This window comes from Physeter macrocephalus, chromosome 14, assembly GCF_002837175.3.
Source record: "Physeter macrocephalus isolate SW-GA chromosome 14, ASM283717v5, whole genome shotgun sequence".
NCBI lineage: Eukaryota > Metazoa > Chordata > Mammalia > Artiodactyla > Physeteridae > Physeter > Physeter macrocephalus.
The window spans coordinates 58,173,729-58,192,477 of record NC_041227.1 but is presented as its reverse complement, the minus strand read 5'-3'; the positions used below and the strand labels follow the sequence as shown (position 1 = coordinate 58,192,477).

At 42.7% G+C, this 18,749-nt stretch overlaps 1 protein-coding gene across 2 annotated transcripts in view; it reads left to right on the top strand.

The window, feature by feature from the left end:
• The window catches only part of PDXDC1 (pyridoxal dependent decarboxylase domain containing 1), a 71,242-nt gene that overhangs the window by 43,583 nt on the left and 8,910 nt on the right, over positions 1-18,749 (top strand). For both annotated transcript variants that reach the window (XM_024123712.3, XM_028499638.2), the window contains exons 9-15: positions 4,443-4,527; positions 5,416-5,464; positions 5,866-5,967; positions 6,844-6,969; positions 10,738-10,788; positions 15,975-16,038; positions 17,754-17,842. In XM_024123712.3, the coding sequence (XP_023979480.2) occupies positions 4,443-4,527; positions 5,416-5,464; positions 5,866-5,967; positions 6,844-6,969; positions 10,738-10,788; positions 15,975-16,038; positions 17,754-17,842 (566 nt within the window). The remainder of the gene's footprint in view (positions 1-4,442; positions 4,528-5,415; positions 5,465-5,865; positions 5,968-6,843; positions 6,970-10,737; positions 10,789-15,974; positions 16,039-17,753; positions 17,843-18,749) is intronic.

The following is an 18,749-nucleotide window of genomic DNA, read 5'->3' as shown; positions in this document are numbered from 1 at the left end:
TTGGTAGTTGTGGCACACGGGCTTAGTTGCTTCGTGGCATATGGGATCTTCCTGGCCCAGGGCTCGAACCCGTGTTCCCTGCATTGGCAGGTGGATTCTTTTTTTTTTTTTTTTTTTTTTTGTTTTTTGCCGTACGCGGGCCTCTCACTATTGTGGCGTCTCCCGTTGCGGAGCACAGGCTCCGGACGCACAGGCTCAGTGGCCATGGCTCACGGGCCCAGCCGCCCTGCGGCATGTGGGATCTTCCCAGACCGGGGCACGAACCTGTGTCCCCTGCATCGGCAGGCGGATTCTCAACCACTGCGCCACCAGGGAAGCCCGGCAGGTGGATTCTTAACCACTGCGCCACCAGGGAAGCCCTAAATTAAGTTTTTAAATGTCACATTTAAATGTCCACCTTTGAGACAGCAGGTCAACTACCACTTTCTGCTATGCTCACCAGATTGTATTCAGCATTGTACTTGAAGCTCTAGACAGTGGAGTAAGGCAAGAAAAATAATTAAATGACGTACAGATTGGAAAGGAAGAATAAACTGTCTTCATTTGCAGATGGCATGATTGTATAGGTAGAAAGTCCTAAGGAAACCACAAAGAACAGCCATTGGAACTAATAAGCAGATCTATCAAGGTTGCAATGAGCAACTGAAATTGAAATGCCATTCATAATAGCATCAAGAAAAAAACCTTTATGGATAAATTTAACAAAATAATGCAAGATATGTACACTGAAAACTACAGAATGTTGCTGAGAGAAATTCAGGAAGACCCAAATAAATGGAACAATATGCCATGTGCATGGATTGAAAGATGCAATATTATTAAGTCAGATCTCCCCAAATTAATCTATAGATTCAACTCGATCCTTATCAAAATCTCAGCAGACTTCCAATTTCTTATAGAAATTGATGAGCTGATTCTAAAATTTATATGGACATAAAAGGATCTAAGAAGGGCCAAAATAATTGTGAAAAAGAACAACACTGGAAGACTTACCCTATCTGACTTTTAGACTTACTGTACAGCTACAAATAAGAGAGTGTGAGATTAACTGAAGAGAACAGACTCACTCCTAGAAATATGGTCACTTGGTTTTTTTTTTTTTTTTTTTTTTTTACAAAGATGCCAAGATAATTTAAGAGAAAAATGATAGTCTTTTCCACCAGTGGTCTTGAATCAATTGGATATCCATATGGAAAAAAATTGAATCTCAACCCTTACCTCATTCTGTATGCAGATGTTAATTATAAATAGTTCATAGGTCTAAACGTAAGAGCCAAAGCAATAAAGCTCCTAGGAGAAAATATAGAAGATCTTTATGACCTTGGCTTAGGACCGAGATTTCTTAGGACACAAAAGGCAGAACCATAAATTGGACTTTATCAAAAATTAAAAGCTTTTGGGCTTCCCTGGTGGCACAGTGGTTGAGAGTCCGCCTGCCAGTGCAGGAGACATGGGTTTGAGCCCTGGTCCGGGAAGATCCCACATGCCACGGAGCAACTAAGCCCGTGTGCCACAACTACTGAGCCCACATGCCGCAACTACTGAAGCCCGCGCGCCTGGAGCCCGTGCTCCAAAACAAGAGAAGCCACTGCAGTGAGAAGCCCGTGCACCACAACAAAGAGTAGCTCCACTTGCCACAACTAGAGAAAGCCCGCGTGCAGCAATGAAGACCCAACGCAGCCAAAATAAATAAATTTTCAAAAAAATTAAAAGCTTTTGCTGTCCAGGGAACTATATTCAGTATCTTGTAATAACCTGTAATGGAAAAGAATCTGAAAAAGAATAACTTTGCTGTATACCTGAAATAACACAACATTGTAAATCAACTATACTTCAATTAAGAAAAGAAAAGGAAGCTTTTGCTAGCCAAAAGACCCTCTTAAGAAAATGGAAAGGCAAATAACAGACTGGGAGAAAATATTTGCAAAACATTTTCCTGACAAAAGACTATATCCAAAATATATAAGGAAGTTTTACAATTCAATATTATGGAGGTAAACAGTACAGTTTTTAAAGTGAACAAGAGATTTGAGTAGACACTTTGCCAAAGAAAATATATGAGCGTATCAGTGCTTGAAAAGATGCTTAGAGAAATGCAAAATAAAACCACGATGAGCTACTACTATATATCTGTTAGAATGGAGAACATAAAAAAATACAATGCCAAACACTGGTGAGGATGCAGAGTAACTGGAACTATCCCTTCAGTTAGGGATGCAATATTCCTAACTGAAAACAACCCAGGTGCCCTTCCCTTGATGAATGGATAAACAAATTGTAGTATAAACATATCATGGGATACTAAGCAATAAATAGAAATAACTACTGATCACGCATGTTAACATGAATTTCAGAAGCATTCTAAGTGCCAAAATCCAAACATGAAAGAAGTTACATAGTGTATGATCCATTTATATGAAATTCTAGAAGGGTAAAACTACAGTGACAGAAAACAGATCACAGTTGTCTGGGGCCAGTGAGTAGAGAGAAGGGTGAAACTTCAGGGGGGATGAGGGAACTTTTGGGGTGATGGTGGTTGCACAGTGTATTTGTCAAAATTCATTGAACCATACCCTTAAATGAGTGGATTCTATTGTATGTAAATTATACTTCAATCAGTAAGGCTAATTATTTAAAAAAATAATAATAAACAGAAAAAACACATAGCCACCTTGTTGCCAGCAGAAAAACTACCACTTCCTGTCTTAGTATATGGTATGTTTAAAAAGAAACATAACCAGTCTACTATCAATCACTTAATAGATGGGAGAGGCTGCAGTTTACATGTGATTGAGTGGTTTACCAGTGTGACTACATTGCCGTCACCAGAGTGCACATCCCAGTGGTTAGCAAGAGGACGTTGCCAAAAAATGAAGAGAATCTGAATGTGGTCCAGTCACTTAAACACGGCACAATGCTTTATGTTTTGATGGCTTATGTGACACAACCCATGCGTTGGCTTTTTTTTATTTTTTGAAGATGTTGGGGGTAGGAGTTTATTAATTAATTTATTTATTTTTGCTGTGTTGGGTCTTCGTTTCTGTGTGAGGGCTTTCTCTAGTTGTGGCAAGCGGGGGCCACTCTTCATCGCAGTGCGCGGGCCTCTCACTATCGCAGCCTCTCTTGTTGCAGAGCACAGGCTCCAGACGTGCAGGCTTAGTAGTTGTGGCTCACGGGCCTAGTTGCTCCGCGGCATGTGGGATCCTCCCAGACCAGGGCTTGAACCCAGGTCCCCTGCATTAGCAGGCAGATTCTCAACCACTGCGCCACCAGGGAAGCCCCATGCGTTGGCCTTTGATCTTGTTTCAACTAAACTAAATGTGTCATTTTAGATTTTTTTTTTAAATTTGAGACAAATTTGGGTGGGGAGAGGAGTGGAGTTGTCAGCCCTTTTCCTGGCATAACCCCTGCAAAAGAAGCACTTGTATTAGTTGTGTTTGTTGAAGCAGTTGGTGAGTGTTTGAAATCTTGTTAGGTGGGTTCTGCTAACTGGAAATTTAGGACAGTTGGGAGAATGTGTGACTGTGCATTTTACTAAAGGCTCTGTGAGGAGGATCTGCCCAGCAAAACCTGCAGTGTAAACAGATCACCGAGGGAATGGGTTAAAGTGTGTAATATGTTTAAACTGACTTCAGGATTCTTTCTACATTAAAACAAAGTACCTCTCGGGAATTTCCTGGTGGTCTAGCGGTTAGGATTCGGCGCTTTCACTGCCATGGCCCGGGTTCAATTCCTGGTCAGGAAACTGAGATCCCACAAGCCGTGCAGTGCAGCAAAAAACAAAAAACAAAACAAAAAAACACAAAGGACCTCTCAAATTGGGTTAAAACAAACAAAACAAATTCATCTATGTATTTTTTATAGAGAGCACACCTAAATAAAAATAACCCAGAAAGTGACAAAAAGTAAGTGTGGAAAAGGGGTGTCTTGGGCAAGTGCTAACAAAAGTACTGTAGCAAGGTTGCTGTGAGGTTGCTGTGAGATAAAATAGACTTCATATTAATAATAACTCATGGCATCTACTCAGAGATATAACAGGTATGAATGCTTATGAATATAACTTTGAAATATATAAAGGAAAAGTTGATAGAATATAAGTATAAATTGACAAAACCACAGTCTTGGTGGGAGACTTGAATATATTTCTCATGAAACAACAGATAAAGTAAATAGAAAATAAGTATATAGAGGATTTAAATAACACAGTTAACAAGTTTGATTTTATAGATACATATAGTGAACAATACACACTCTTCAAAACTTGAATAACCAGCTTGCAAAAGTTGATTTTAAGCCAGTCCACAAAGAAAATCTCAATAAAACAGAGATACAGTGTTACTTCTCTCATAGGGAGATAATGTATATAGAAGCTTTTATCATGCTGCAAAGACTCAGAAAATATTTGTTTCTTTTAGTATCCTTTCTTGTGTGTTTTATTCCAGGAACTGCAGCAGTAGGGCACACAGATAAGATTGGGCGTTTGAAAGAGCTCTGTGAGCAGTACGGCATATGGCTCCATGTGAAAGGGTGAGCGGAGGGGAGTTTGGCTGCATGGTGGGCTGGCAGAGTGCCCAGGAGGAGCTCACTTTTTCATCACATATATCACTAAGGGCTCTTTGGCTTGCAGATTACAAAATTACCCAAATTGGCTTAAGCAAGAAGAGGTTTTATTGGCTCCCATAGCTAAGAAGACCAGTGTTAGGATTGGCCTTGGGCACCATGTCAGCCAGGTCACTTGGCTAAAGTTCCTCCATGGTGGTGGCTTCGTCTGTAGATAGCCTTTCCTGTTCTGGTGCAAAGTAGCTGCAGCAACTCCAGCCTCCTTTCCAGGTGTGTGCAGAGGGTCAGAAATCCCAGCAGGAGTCTCATACTGAGCCAATTGCTGTGGCCAGGGAAATGTAACACTCTTAATAGTTTAGGTGATTTGTGAAGCTGTGGTCTCATAGAGGAGATTGGGGTGGCTTCCCAGAAGGCCGTTGGAGTGCTGCTAAGAGAAGAGAGGGGAGAGGATGCAGGGGAGCCCAGGTAGTCCATTTCCAGGACATCATACACATACACGGTGTGTTGCTTTTTAATATTGTCCCTCTGGGAAAGAATGATGACTGGGAAATAATACTGGTATCCACCAAAGATATAAAATAATATAAAATAAGACACCCATTACACTAAATAAGTAGAAGTCACCCCCTGAAATACGTTTTGATTAAAATGCATTTTCCAGGTTTTCCTGAAAGTTGTATATGTACCACACTTTTTGTTGCTGTTATAAAAGCTACCAGCACAGCTGAAAGACATGTAAATGTCAGTGTGAAACAGCACCGCCCTTTTTAAAAATTTTTTTTTAATTTAAAGTATGTACTTAGTGAATAAGCAGCAGTAAATAAGTAGTTCTTAGGGCTGTGTTTTTTCTTCCAGTGTGAATCTGGCAACATTGGCTCTAGGTTATGTCTCCTCATCAGTGCTGGTATGTTGTTGATTTACTAAATACTGTATTTTGTTTTTTGAATTTATTTATTTATTTATGGCTGTGTTGGGTCTTCGTTTCTGTGCGAGGGCTTTCTCTAGTTGCGGCAAGCGGGAGCCACTCTTCATTGCGGTGCGCGGGCCTCTCACCGCTGTGGCCTCTCCCATTGCGGAGCACAGGCTCCGGACGCGCAGGCTTAGCGGCCATGGCTCACGGGCCCAGCCGCTCCGCGGCGCGTGGGATCCTCCCAGACCGGGGCACGAACCCGTGTCCCCTGCATCGGCAGGCGGACTCTCAACCACTGCGCCACCAGGGAAGCCCCACAGTTTTTATGAATGGAGAAAGGTGTTGGGTTTAGTGTATCCTGATAGTCTAACAAGAAGTTGTTCTCTCTGTGGTAGGCTGCAACCAAATGTGACAGCATGACGTTGACTCCAGGCCCATGGCTGGGTTTGCCAGCAGTTCCTGCTGTGACGCTTTATAAGCACGACGATCCTGCCTTGGTAAGCTTACTCTCACTGGGAGGGAGTGGGGAGTGGCTAATAATCATTGGGTCTGGGGGCAAAATACAGAAAAAGGAAAAAGTGAACATTTTCCTTAATATTACCTCTGTGACTTTTTTTTTTGAAAAAAATGTTTTTAACATAAATGAAACTATGCCATATATATTTTTCTATTTAGTCTCCCCATACTACCCCATGTGTATGAAAAACTTTTTATCACTGTGTAATATTCCATCACTTGAGTACCAAAGTTATTTAATCATTCTCCATTTGTGAACTTTTAGGCTGTTTTCAAATTTTTGTTACTAAAATAATGAGCATCATTCTGTGTTTCAAATTATTCCTTAGACTGGGTTCCCAGAAGTGGAATTAATAATGAGTAAGAGTATTTTAAGGTTCTTGATCCACATTGTCTAAAAGGTTGTAACATGATACAGTTTTTAAAAGCATAGTGGTGGTTCTTGTTAGTGGATCAGTTAGTGATAGGCACATGCAAAATAAGCTTTCATTGATTCTTCTTAAACAGTTAATACCTTGCTCAGGTGATAATGGCCAGGTGTTTGAGGATGCTCAGAACAGCCTTGGGAGGGGCTGCCTCTTGAATGGCTAAGAGCTCCAGCTCTGGGATGAACCCGTTTGGATTCTCATCCTGGCTTTGCCACATCTTAGCCGTGGACCCTTAGACAAAGCAAGGTCTCTGAGCTAAGTTGCCTGGAATACTTACCTCATGAAGTTGTTTGATGATCAAATGAATAATGCAAGCCAAGTGCCTGCATAGCATCTGACACAAACTAAGTGCATAGTAAATGGTAACTAGTTAGTTCTGCTATGTGATTTCATTGGCTTTGATTAATAAACCCATATTGGCTTTTTTAGACTTTAGTTGCCGGTCTTACATCAAATAAGCCAACAGACAAGCTCCGTGCCCTGCCACTGTGGTTGTCTTTACAATACTTGGGACTCGATGGGATCGTGGAGAGGATTAAGCATGCCTGTCAGCTGGTGAGTAGAAACCTGAAGTTCAAATGAGTCACAGATACTCCATGGCAGAAACAGAGACAGAAAAATGCTTCATTGATTTACCCTTCCCCCAATACCTTGTTGTCTGGATTTCCCATCTCATAAGCAAGCAGACTAATTTCCCTGCATATATATAGGTTTCTTGTTCAAAGTTCTGGGAGAGACTGCTGGGGCTGTCCCAGCATTTGTGTCCAAATGAAATCAGATTAAAATGAATGCCGGTGTCAGCACGGGGGAGAAAAGAAGTCACAAGGTGACAGCGAAGGAGTGGAGAAGAATACAGAAGCCGGGATAAATGTTCCACTTGACTGACCGACTCTTGAGGGTAAAGGAGTATGATGGCTGGGGGCAGTAAGGCTGGCATGGATATTTTTAACACACTCCAGCTTGGGCTCCCAAATTGCAAGGCTCTAGGGACAATTTTAATTCTCTGTTTGAGGTGTCCTAATTGTGAAAAATATATAATCATGTTGTAGTTTAGAAAGCAAAAAAAATGCCATATTTACACAGTTTGAGAGCTGAGTTCTACCTAAGTCTAAAGCATGATGTCACCTTTCTGTACCTCCAATTTCTCACCTGTAGAATAGGGGTGATGATGTAATGGAAGATTGTTATGAGGACTTAGTTCGTACATGTAAAGCTCTTATAGCAGCACCTACTCATATAGTAAGGTCTGCGGATAGTTTTAAAAATAAATCTTTGTTTTAAATATATTCTTGGAATTGACACTTCCTCGTGTCATTTTTATATTTAAGAAAAATTAGTATTTTCATATTACTGGAGCAGGAGTCCTTTGGTTTATAATATTAGGATAGTTCATTTTAACATTAGTTTCTAATGAAATAGAAACATTCTAAATGAAGTAGTTTCATTTTTACATTAAGTAATATTAAGATTTATGTTCATTATGTTTACAGAAGCACCACATTTTAAAAAACATTTTCTCACTGGGCTGTTGGCTCACATCTTGAGGTTTCGTCCTTTGGAAGGAGAAGCCTTCATCGCCGTGGTTAACTAAGTCAGTTTGGGGAAGGTTTGGGCACTCCAGGGAGAGTTTTTCAATTCCCTTTGGTTTATGGGGCGCAGGAAAATAATGATGACAGTTAGCCACCAAACACTTGAGGTCACTGCAGCCCTGGCATCTTCCTGCCGGCAAACGCTGTGGTGGATCTCACACCCTCCTGAGCACTTGACTCTGCTGCTGACTCCCCGCTGCTAAATGCACATGTGAAAACCGCATGGAGGTTTAGCAGCTGTGGTCGCCTGTGTCCAGTCCTGCCTTGTAGTCCGCACCGGGTCACATGTTCCCTGAGAGCAAAAGTCCGTGTCCGTCTTTTCTTCCTCCTTCTCATCTTCGTCTTCGTGGGAAGCAGTTCCTGAGCATTTACTCAGTGCCAGGCGCTGTGCAGCACCGTGGATGCAGGCTCTCATTTGGTCCCTACAGCTTCCCCAGAATATAAGGTCCACTGATAACGTATTAAGAATTAGTTTTCATGAGGGGTTTTCCTGAGTCCAGCACTCAAATAAACATCTGTTGAATTAATGACCCCCAGGCCATGCAGTATATATTATTTTGTCCCCACATTAGTGACGAGAGAGCTGGGATTGAGATAATAACAATGATGACAGTCATCATCACTTATGTAATGCATGCCCCGTTCTAGACACCTAACATATATCACCTCGTGGAGGATAGATACTGTCACCCCACTGTGTAGTTGAGGGAACGGAAGCACAGAGAGGCTGAAAAACTTGTCCAAGGTCATAGCTAGTAAGTGGCAGATAAGTAATTTACCCACAGTCCCACAGGTGGTAAGGGGCAGAGCCAGGTTTTGAACCCAGACGTGGTTATTCCAGACCCTGTGCTCCTGACCAGCTCTTGACGGTGCTGTGCACTCTCATTCACCTTTGCTCTTCCTCCCAATATCGGTACTGTGCCTTGCACACATTTGCCCTCGGTAGTTTGGTTTTGTTTTTCTTCTGTTTTCGTTTATGTTTTTTAATACTTTCTTGGCCACGCCATGTGGCATGTGGAATCTCAGCTCCCCGACCAGGGATTGAACCCACACCCCTTGCGTTGGAAGCACAGCGCCTTAACCACTGGACCACCAGGGAAGTCCCTGGTTTTTTGTTTTTTGTTTTTTGTTTTTGAGGTATATTTGATAGATAACATTATATTCGTTTCAGGAGTACATCATAATGATTTGATATTTGTATGCGTTGTGAAATGATCACCGCAATACATCTAGTTAACATCCATCACCACACATAGTTACAAAAAATTTTCTTTTCTTGTGGTGAAGACCTTTAAGATTTATTCTCTTAGCAACTTTCAAACATGCAATACAGAATTAAAGTTACTACACTATTGGGAATTCCTTGGTAGTCCAGTGGTTAGGACTTCGCGCTTCTACTGCTGGGGCCCAGTTTCAATCCCTGGTCGGGGAACTAAGATCCTGCAAGCAGCAAGTTGTGGCCAAAAAAAAAATGTTACTACAGTATTATTGACTATATTCCCCATGACTCATTTTTAATAACTGCAGTTTTGTACCTTTTGATCCCTTTCACCCACCCACCCCCAGCCCCCACCTGTAGCAACCACCAGTCTTCTCTGTAGCTATGAGCTTTGTTTTGTTTTGTTTTAGATTTCACGTGTGAGTGAGATCATATGGTATTTGTCTTTGTCTGAATTATTTCACTTAGCATAATGCCCTTAAGGTCTACCCATGTTGTTGCAAATGAGAAGATTTCATTCTTTTTTAGGCTGATTATTTTCCATTGTGTGTGTGTGTGTGTGTGTGTGTGTGTGTATCCCATCTCCTTTATCCATTCATCCTTTGATGGACGCTTAAGTTGTTTCCGTATCTTGGTGATCATAAATAATGCTGCAGTGAACATATCTTGTCGAATTAGCGTTTTCACGTTCTTCAGTTCAGATAACCCACGTGGACTTGCTGGATCATATGGTTGTTCTATTTTTAATTTCTTGTGGAAGCTCCATATGTTTTCCACAGTGGCTGCACCAATTTACATTCCAACCAACAGTTCACAAGCATTCCTTTTTCTCCACATTCTGTGAACACTTGTCATTTCTTGTCTTTTTGATGACAGCCATTCTAACAGGTGTGAGGTGATACCTCATTGTGCTTTTGATTTGCATTTCCCCGATGATTAGCGAAGTTGAGCATCTTTACATGTGCCTGTTGTCCATCTGTATGTCTGGAAAAATGTTCAGATCTTCTGCCCATTTTTTAATTGGATTGTTTGGTTTTTTTGCTGTTGAATTGTATGAGTTGTTTGTATATTTTGGATATTAACCCCTTATCAAATAAATGATTTGCAAATATTTTCTCCCATTCCATAGGTTCCCTTTTCATTTTGTTGATTATTTCCTTTGCTGTGCAGAAGCTTTTTAGTCTGACATAGTCTGCTTGTTTAATTTTGCTTTTGTTGCCTTGTACTCAGTAGTTTTTGAATGAATGACCTATATTGCTAATATTGCTAATATGACAAATTCACATATGTCTCATTAGAAAAAGCTTTTCTGGAACCACTAAATGTAACTTGTAACTGAAATATTGGGGAATATTTGCAGATGTTTAAATGCAAAAATTGGCAGCTGAAATTAGAAATCATCAAGTTGCAGATGGCTTTATCTGCCTGAGATCCTTGTTTGCAGACCTGCAAAGACCCTCATAAAAACCGCTTCTTAATATGAAATTACATAAGCTGTTTTTTTGTCATTTGCAGAGTCAGCGATTGCAAGAAAGTTTGAAGAAAGTGAACCACATCAAAATCTTGGTATAGTATATAGTTTGATCTGTTTTTTGAAGTAAATAACTCTTAACTTCAGTGACTTAGAATGATTTTCTCCAGATTTGATGCATGTCCATGGAACTGTGGCAGTTCCAGTAAAACCACATTCTTTGGGAGAGAGTCATGCATGTACTGATGACCTAATTCTGCAGTTAGCAGAAAGCCTAGAAATTTGCCCCATATACTGTTTGACCCCATACAGTGCTTTTCATATAATCCATTTGCAGTTTTTATTCTGTTAAAATTTAGCATTGCACAAAGATGTAATAAGCACCATTGATTGCACCTGCCCACGGATTTTTAGAACACCCATCTTCCTGAAATGAAAAATCATTTTGTCTGTGAGTGCTTTGGGCTACTCTTTCTGAAACCCTTTGACCCCAGAGTTGGCATTTGCATGAAGGGGAATAAGGCAGAGAAAAGGGGGTGGCCCTGCTCCTCTTGCCCTGGTGTCTTCCTGAAAGATACCACCATCTGTCAGAGATTGTGCCCTAAGGCTGGTAACTAGACAAGTAGATGAGGATTTAGGGGGTCTGATAACCGAGTATCAGTTCAGGTTTGAATGTTTTCATGTTTTGCTTCATTGTATTTTAGGATTTCAGAAAATATGTACATCACATTCTAATTTAAACAGGGTCACTGGTGTTTCTTTGACAATTCTGCAGGATACAGTTAAGTTTAAAACGAATGTTTGAGTTTATTTGGGGTTCAGGTGAGTGCAGTTTATTTCCACTTTAGTACACAGTTCGGTTTAAGTGCGTAAATGGGGGCTGCTCGCATTGCCTTCTGAGTAGGAGTTTGGAGCTACTCAGCTGACCTGAGGTGACTCAAGTCCTAGCTTGGAAGAGGACAGTGGCCCCTCTGGAGAAGCAGAGGGGTGAATTTAAGTCAGGAGACTTGGGTTCCAATTTCAGCAGTACCACTGGGGCCCTGTGACACTGACTCATTCTGTTAACCTCCTAAGCCTGTGAGCACAGCTGTCGGTGAAGGTATGTTGGTTGGATGGCCTTGACTGCAAACAGAGAGACCTAAATTATGGACTAGAATGAGTGCGCCGGTGGGGTGAAGGCAGTGCTGGGCTTGTGAACTTCCTGTCCCACCCTTGCTGAGCCCTCTGGGGCTCCTCTTCATGTCCTCTCCTTCCTCATTCTCCTCCAAGCAGGGAGGAGCTGATGGTGCTAATTGATCTCCAGTTGGTCTGGAACATCTTTGTAAGGCCACATATGGCCCAGGCATAACCCTGCTCCCTCCCTCCTTCCAGTGGCTGCTTTACTCAGTAGGGGTACGGTAACTGGCAGACACCATGAGGCATTGTGGCCTGTCGGTAATCCATCATCATTGTCACCATCATCACAGCTGCTGTTTGTGAAATGCTTGCTGTGTAGCATACGTGGTACTAAGTCCCTTACATGCCTATTTCATTTAACCCTCACAAGTCTCCTTTGTACATGCTGTTCCCTGTACCTGAAAACACTGTTCCCCCTAATTCTTCTCATTACTGATTTCTTATCCATCAGATCTTAGTTCAAATATCACCTCTTCCCTGAGCCCCGACCCTACCTAGAATAACACCCACCACCACCTTCCATCACTCTCTGGGCTCTGGGTTTTTTCCTTCATTGAACTTATTACTACCTGAAATCGTGGTCTATATTTGTTTGTTGTCTGTTTTTCCCCTGTAGAAGCCTTGTAAAGGCAAGGACTTTGGCGTGTTTTTTCATGGTTTTATGTCCTGTGCCAGGTATGATACTTGGCATACAGTAGGCATGCGAGTGTGAATAAATACATAGAATCTGTGAGTTGGACGCAGTGTTTATTCCCTTTTTACTGGTGAGGAAACTAAGGCACAGATAGGTTGAGTGCGTGCCCAGGCCGCCCAGCGAGGCAGTGGTAGAGCTGGGGCGCACACTCAAAGCCTGCAGCCTTGGTCAGTGGCCCACCCCTCGGAGGTCAGTTACAGGAGAGTGAATTCCTCCTGCCTCAGGCTCGTTGTGAGGGGTATGTCAGATAATGCGTGGGAAAGCACAATGAAGACTGTCAGGCACCATAAGATAGAAGTCATTATTAAGTGTCTTTTGCTGCTCACCACAGTATTAGTCTAGTGCTTTCATAGGTGCTGACTCCGGAATCCTCACAGTAAGTCTCTGGGGTAGAGTGGCGTTATCTCCATTTCTGTGGCTCAGATGAGTCGTGTGTCCAGAGTCCCAAAACTAGTATGTGGCAAAGCCAGGACTTGACCCCAGGTTATCCCAGAAGAGCTTCTCTGCTGCTCAGCCACTCCCTTCTCCAGGCGTCCATGGCCGCCTTCCTTCCCATCTGGACGGCCCTTCAGGAGCCTCTCCCATCCCAGAAGCACAGGCCCACTGCCCCAGCTCACCACCTCCAGCACCAGGGCCTTTTCCAGGGCCCGGGGTGGTGCTTGTGCCCCGCTGTATCAGTGCCCAATTCAGTCTCCTCTGCAGCTGCATTCTGATAAGGCTGTTGTTTCACAGGACTCTTATCCAGCACATGGAGTAGACTCTAAAGTCAGCATGTGAGGGGAAACTCTAATACTGTCACCCTTACACCTGAAAATTCCAGAATGCCTCTGGGGGGCAGTTAACATGGTTTCGTGTTTATGTCTCTGCTGGCTTTTAAGATTTTCCTGGTCCTTAGTGTGCTGCCACTTTCACCGTGGTATATATCTAAGTAAGGATTCTTTTTTTTTTAATCTTGCTTGGGACTTGTGCTGATTGAACCTGAGGATTCTTTTTTTTAATCCTGTAAAATTCATTTTTTCAGCTGTGACCTCTTTCTCTAGTCGTACCTTCTAGAACACCAGTGAGCTGCATATTGAACCTTGTCATCCCACCTTCCGTCAGTCTCTTGGATACCTCCATCTCTTTGCTGCCTTCTAGTGTAGCCCTTCACATCCTTCTTGGAGTTCAGTAATTTGCTCTGGAGCTGCATCTAATCTGCTGTTTAACCTATTCATTGCGTTTTTACTTTCATTGACCTCTTTTTCATTTCAGGATATTCTCTTTAGTTCTTTTTCAAGTTATTCTCTATTTTATAAGCATCCTTTTTAAAAAAAAAATGATTTCTGGTCCTTCGTTTCTGTTTAAACACAGTGATCGACATCTGTTCTGGTGGTTGTTTCAGTGTCTCGGTTCTTGGGGCCACAAATTGTCCTCTCAGCTGTGTCTGCTGACTCTTGCTCCGTGTGTGTGTTGTAATTTTTCTGTTATGAGCTAGATTTTTTTTTTTCTTCTGTGACTGGCCTAGGTCCATTTATTAATGTTGGTTTCACAGCTTTAGGAGTCTTACACTACAGAGGACATCACACCCAGGTGCAGGGCATGCCTGACATTTTGATTTCGCATGAGAGAATTTTTTCTCTCTCTACAGAGCATCAGGCAGAGTTAAGCTTTCTTACTGATCAGTGGGTGGAGCTTTTCTCTCTTTTCATGAAGAGTGTTTTTCAAGGGTCCTGGCTTTATGTAAACTCAGCACTATCCCTCACATGGGCTTCAAACCCATGACCTTAGACATTAAAGCGAAGTTCCAGGCCCCATCCGTGCTCCCCTCCCTCCAGCCCCTGCAGCTCAGCTTACACTGTTCTTTCTGTTTTCTCTTCTTTCTGGATTCACCTTTTTTTGTGAGCCTAGCAATGGTTTGAACTTCTTTTGGTTATTGGTGACATTTAATCAAGCATTTCAGGTATTTAGAATTGATGACTTAAGTATTAGCTTGATCTACCATGTTGCCGGAACCAGAATTCTATGTATATAACCCTGTACAGGATTCCTTGTGCAGGCTGACATTTGAGACCACTGAGCTCAAAGAAATAAGAAACAAAAGACTATAGAAGTCTTGGCACTCAAGTCATTGTCTTATCCTGAGAATAGGGGGGAATGGGTGTAAAATTTTGTCACTTTGTTCCTCTTTACTTATTGGGCTTACTCCGTTCTATATAAATATTAAACCCCTCTAACTTTAAAGGTATTAATAGATTTATTTGTTTATGTGAAAGTTAAAGGAGGTAGTACCTATGAAAGCACAGGAATTGGCTCAATAAATAATTGGCAGATTCGAATGTACCTCTTGCTTGATCTGAATCACATCCACTATTCCTTTGAAAAGCTTAGAGAAGATCTTGCGCCAGCTACTTCCTGTCTCTCCAGTTAGCACATCCTGTTGTGGCCCTACGAGTGAGCCATCACTGGCAGAGCCTTGGGAAATGGTTTCAAGACAAGAATTGTAGTCCTGGAATTGTTAAATGCTTAGAGATCCTCTCTCCCTTCTCCCGCCTCCCCCCACTTCAAATACCACAGTCTGTCAAGGGCATTGCTGCTCCCTTTGTGTCCTGACCCCACGGGAAAGCTGACGGCTCACTGTACATTCGTTCAGTGGAGAACTTGAACCTAGTGTTGTGCAATCTTAATGCAGTGGACGTCTTCATCTGTTAGGAAATCTGTTAGTGAAGATAGTTGTCTGATGCCTGTCCCGAATATAAGTACCGCTTCAGTGATTTAGAAAAACGTAGCTTCACTTCTAGACTGTGGTTATCCACATTGCCAGCAGGACTTGCATCCTGCTCAGAGAGTTTTACAGGGTGAGTAGAGGGTGAATAGAAAAAGCTCCAGTCAGTCCTGCTTGAGGTGGCGTCACTTCTGGATTCTTGAAAGCTTGGACGCTCGACAGTGATTCTAGTGCCACTTTTTCCTTGCCTTTTTTGATCTTTCCCGTTAGACCCATGTTTATCCATAATTATTAAAATTTCCTCCCCCTTTTCATTTTCAAGGTACCAGTGTCGGATGTTATAATTCAGCCATGTATTCTCGGGACTGGCTTATAATTATGTTTAAGAATTTTACTAAACCCTTGATTTTTGTTTCTCTAACAAATGAAATTAACCTTTGAACTTTTTTATGTGTTTTTTTTGTTGTTGTTGTTGGTGTGTGTGTGTGTGTGTGTGTGTGTTTCGGCTTGCAGGAAGTTAGTTCCCTGACCAGGGATTGAACCCAGGCCCAGGCAGTGGAAGCACCGAGTCCTAACCACTGGACCACCAGGGAATTCCCTTTATGTGTTTAAGTGCCAATGTCTGTAGCCTATTTTTCAAGCTCACTGATTGATTTTGTAGGTGTTTGAAATTTACTGTTACTTGGTAATAATCAGATTCCATTTTTTAGGTGGAGGATGAGCTCAGTTCGCCAGTGGTGGTATTCAGATTCTTCCAGGAGTTACCAGGCTCAGGTAGGTGATTTTAAAAAGGGGGTTATTTTTCTGTCTGTGTTTAAGGGCTTTGAATTTTAAACCACTTCAAGTTAACTAAATAATCCAAAATATTTTGATTGCTAGAATCTTATCATTTCAAAAAAATTTAATAATGTTCACAAGAACTCCAGACCTATTTGCCTTAGCATTTTCCTGACAGTTTCCTATGATTAAACCAGTGTTTTCCAAACACCAGTCCCTGGACTAGTGCTGGAATGAATGAGAGAGAGTCCCTTGAAAATAGAGTTGGGGGCCCTCCTTCCTGAGTATTTTGACTCAGTAAGCTGGATCTAGGAATCTCTGTCTTTAAAGAATGTCCCAAGTGCCCCCTGCCCAGTCCAGGGCTCTGTTATCTTTCACCTGACAGCCACGGTCCCCTCTCACCTGACCTCTCACTTCCATACATTCCACACGCTCCATTCCAGTCCGCTCTCCACATCCTGTCACCTCCCTGCCCAGAAGCCTGCGTATCTTCTGTTCCAGATGGAAGGCCTGTGGGTCCTAGCCCTTGCCTTCCCCTCCGACTTCCTCTTCTTGCTCACTGTTCTTCAGTCAGACTGGTCTTCTCTGAGTCTCTAGAACACTCCACCGTTTCCTAGAGCAGGACCTCTGCACTGCTGTCCCCCTCGCTCTTCTGGCTCCTTCTCACCATTCAGGTCTCTGCAGCGTCCACCTCCTCATGGAGGCCCTCCCTGCCTGTCCTGTCCAAGGTGACTCCCTCACATTATATCAGAGCTCCCGCCTTCTTTCAAGGCCCTAACAACAATTATGGTGATTTCATTTCATTTCCTTATGCTATTTCTTCAATAGAAGGTAAGCACCAACCTGACAAAAACCTCGTCTGCCTCATATCATAACCCCGTGCCCAGCACAGTGCCTGGCACAAGCAGGCACCTCAACCATTTAACAAAAGGAGGCCAGCTGTGTTCTGAGGCCTGGTGTGCTGCCGGGTCTCTGATTTCCCTGCACGGTGCTCAGTGCTGGTAGACTGGTTGGTAACTTATAATTTTACGCTTTGATTTTCCCTCAAAATTCCTTGAAAGTAAAACTTTTTAAATGAAATTAAGAATTCTATTTGTGAGAATATATTCAAGTGTTGTATTTTTCATGAGAAAAAAAAGTGAAAGCTTTAAACCCTCTGTAACATATAGATCTTTTAAAAATTTTAATTGTGGTTAAAAAACCCCATAAATTTACCACCTTAACCATTTTAAAGTGTACACTTTAATAGTGTTAAATATATTCACATCGTTGGACAACAGCTCTCCAGAATTTTTTCGTCTTGCAAAACTGAAACTTCATACCCATTAAACACTAACTCCCATTCCCCCCTCCCCCCAGCCCCTGGCACCCACCATTCTACTCTCTGTCTCTCTGAATTGGACAACTTTACCTCATGTTAGTGGAATCACACAGTGTTTGTCTTTTTGTGACTGGCTTATTTCTTTTAGCATAACATCTTCAGGGTACATTATGTTGAGCATGTGACAGACTTTCCTTACTTCTTACGGCTGTATGTACTCCATTGTATGTATGTGCCGTTTTGTTCATTCATGGTGAGATATACATTTGATTTCCGGTTGAGACATCTCTCTCAGGTTAACGTTGGGAGCTAAGCGAAACAGGGTTGGAGGGGTGTTTTGTAGTTAGCTGTGTTTCTGGGAGGCGAATCCTCTCTCTGTGTTGTGTGTCAGATCCAGGACTTAATGCCATCCCAGCACCCAACATGGCCCCGTCAGCAGTCAGCCAGGAGAGGCACTCCTGCGACGCACTGAACCGCTGGGTAAGAACGGCTGTCACGTGCCCTTTCTTCTGCATCCTGGATGGTTGGGATAACACATGGTCCTGTCTGGGAAATCAGAAACCCACCGGGGGAGCCTTTCGTGAAGGCGCGGGGCTTCGTCCTGGGCTTAAGCAGACTACAGCCCCACATGCTGCACGACTTCCAGCAGGTCCTGTCAACACTGTTCCCACCGGTTCCTCACGGGACTGTTTCCCTGCTGCTGTGTAAGGCTGAACAACAACATGCAAAACGTGGCCTGTGGTGCAGCCACTTTGGAGCTCTGGTGATACCAGAAGCACATGAGCCAGACCTTTGCATGCCTCTGGCGGTCTGGCGACCCGGATCAAGAGCATTACGCTTTGGCTGCTTTTTGACACTGAAATCATACCTCCTGGATTTGAGTATAAAGAATATTCTAAGCAATGTAAAGATGTTCACCAGAGCAGTACCAATCCTAGCAAAACACTGGACAAGCCCCCAGTGGTTAGGACTCCGTGCTTCCAGTGCACGGGGCGAGGGTTAGATCCGTGGTCGGGGAACTAAGGCCCTGCAAGCTGCACGGCTCGGCCTAAAAAGACACAAAACAAAACAAAAAACATTGGACATGCCCAACCTAGGGGTTTTGGTGAATAAGTTATGGTACATCCACACAGTGACATTCAGAACAGCCAATATGAACCGCATAGTTGCATGTTTATGGCAGAGGGGAAATGGTCATTGTAAATTATGTGAAAAAATGCAGATTACTCCACAGCATGTAGAATGTCATGTTTTATGACAACAGAAGACACACACACACACACACACACACACACACACACACACACACACACACACACACCCAGAATATCCAGGGGGTGGGGGATGGTTATACCACGTCAACAGTGTGTGTCTCTCAGTGGTGTGT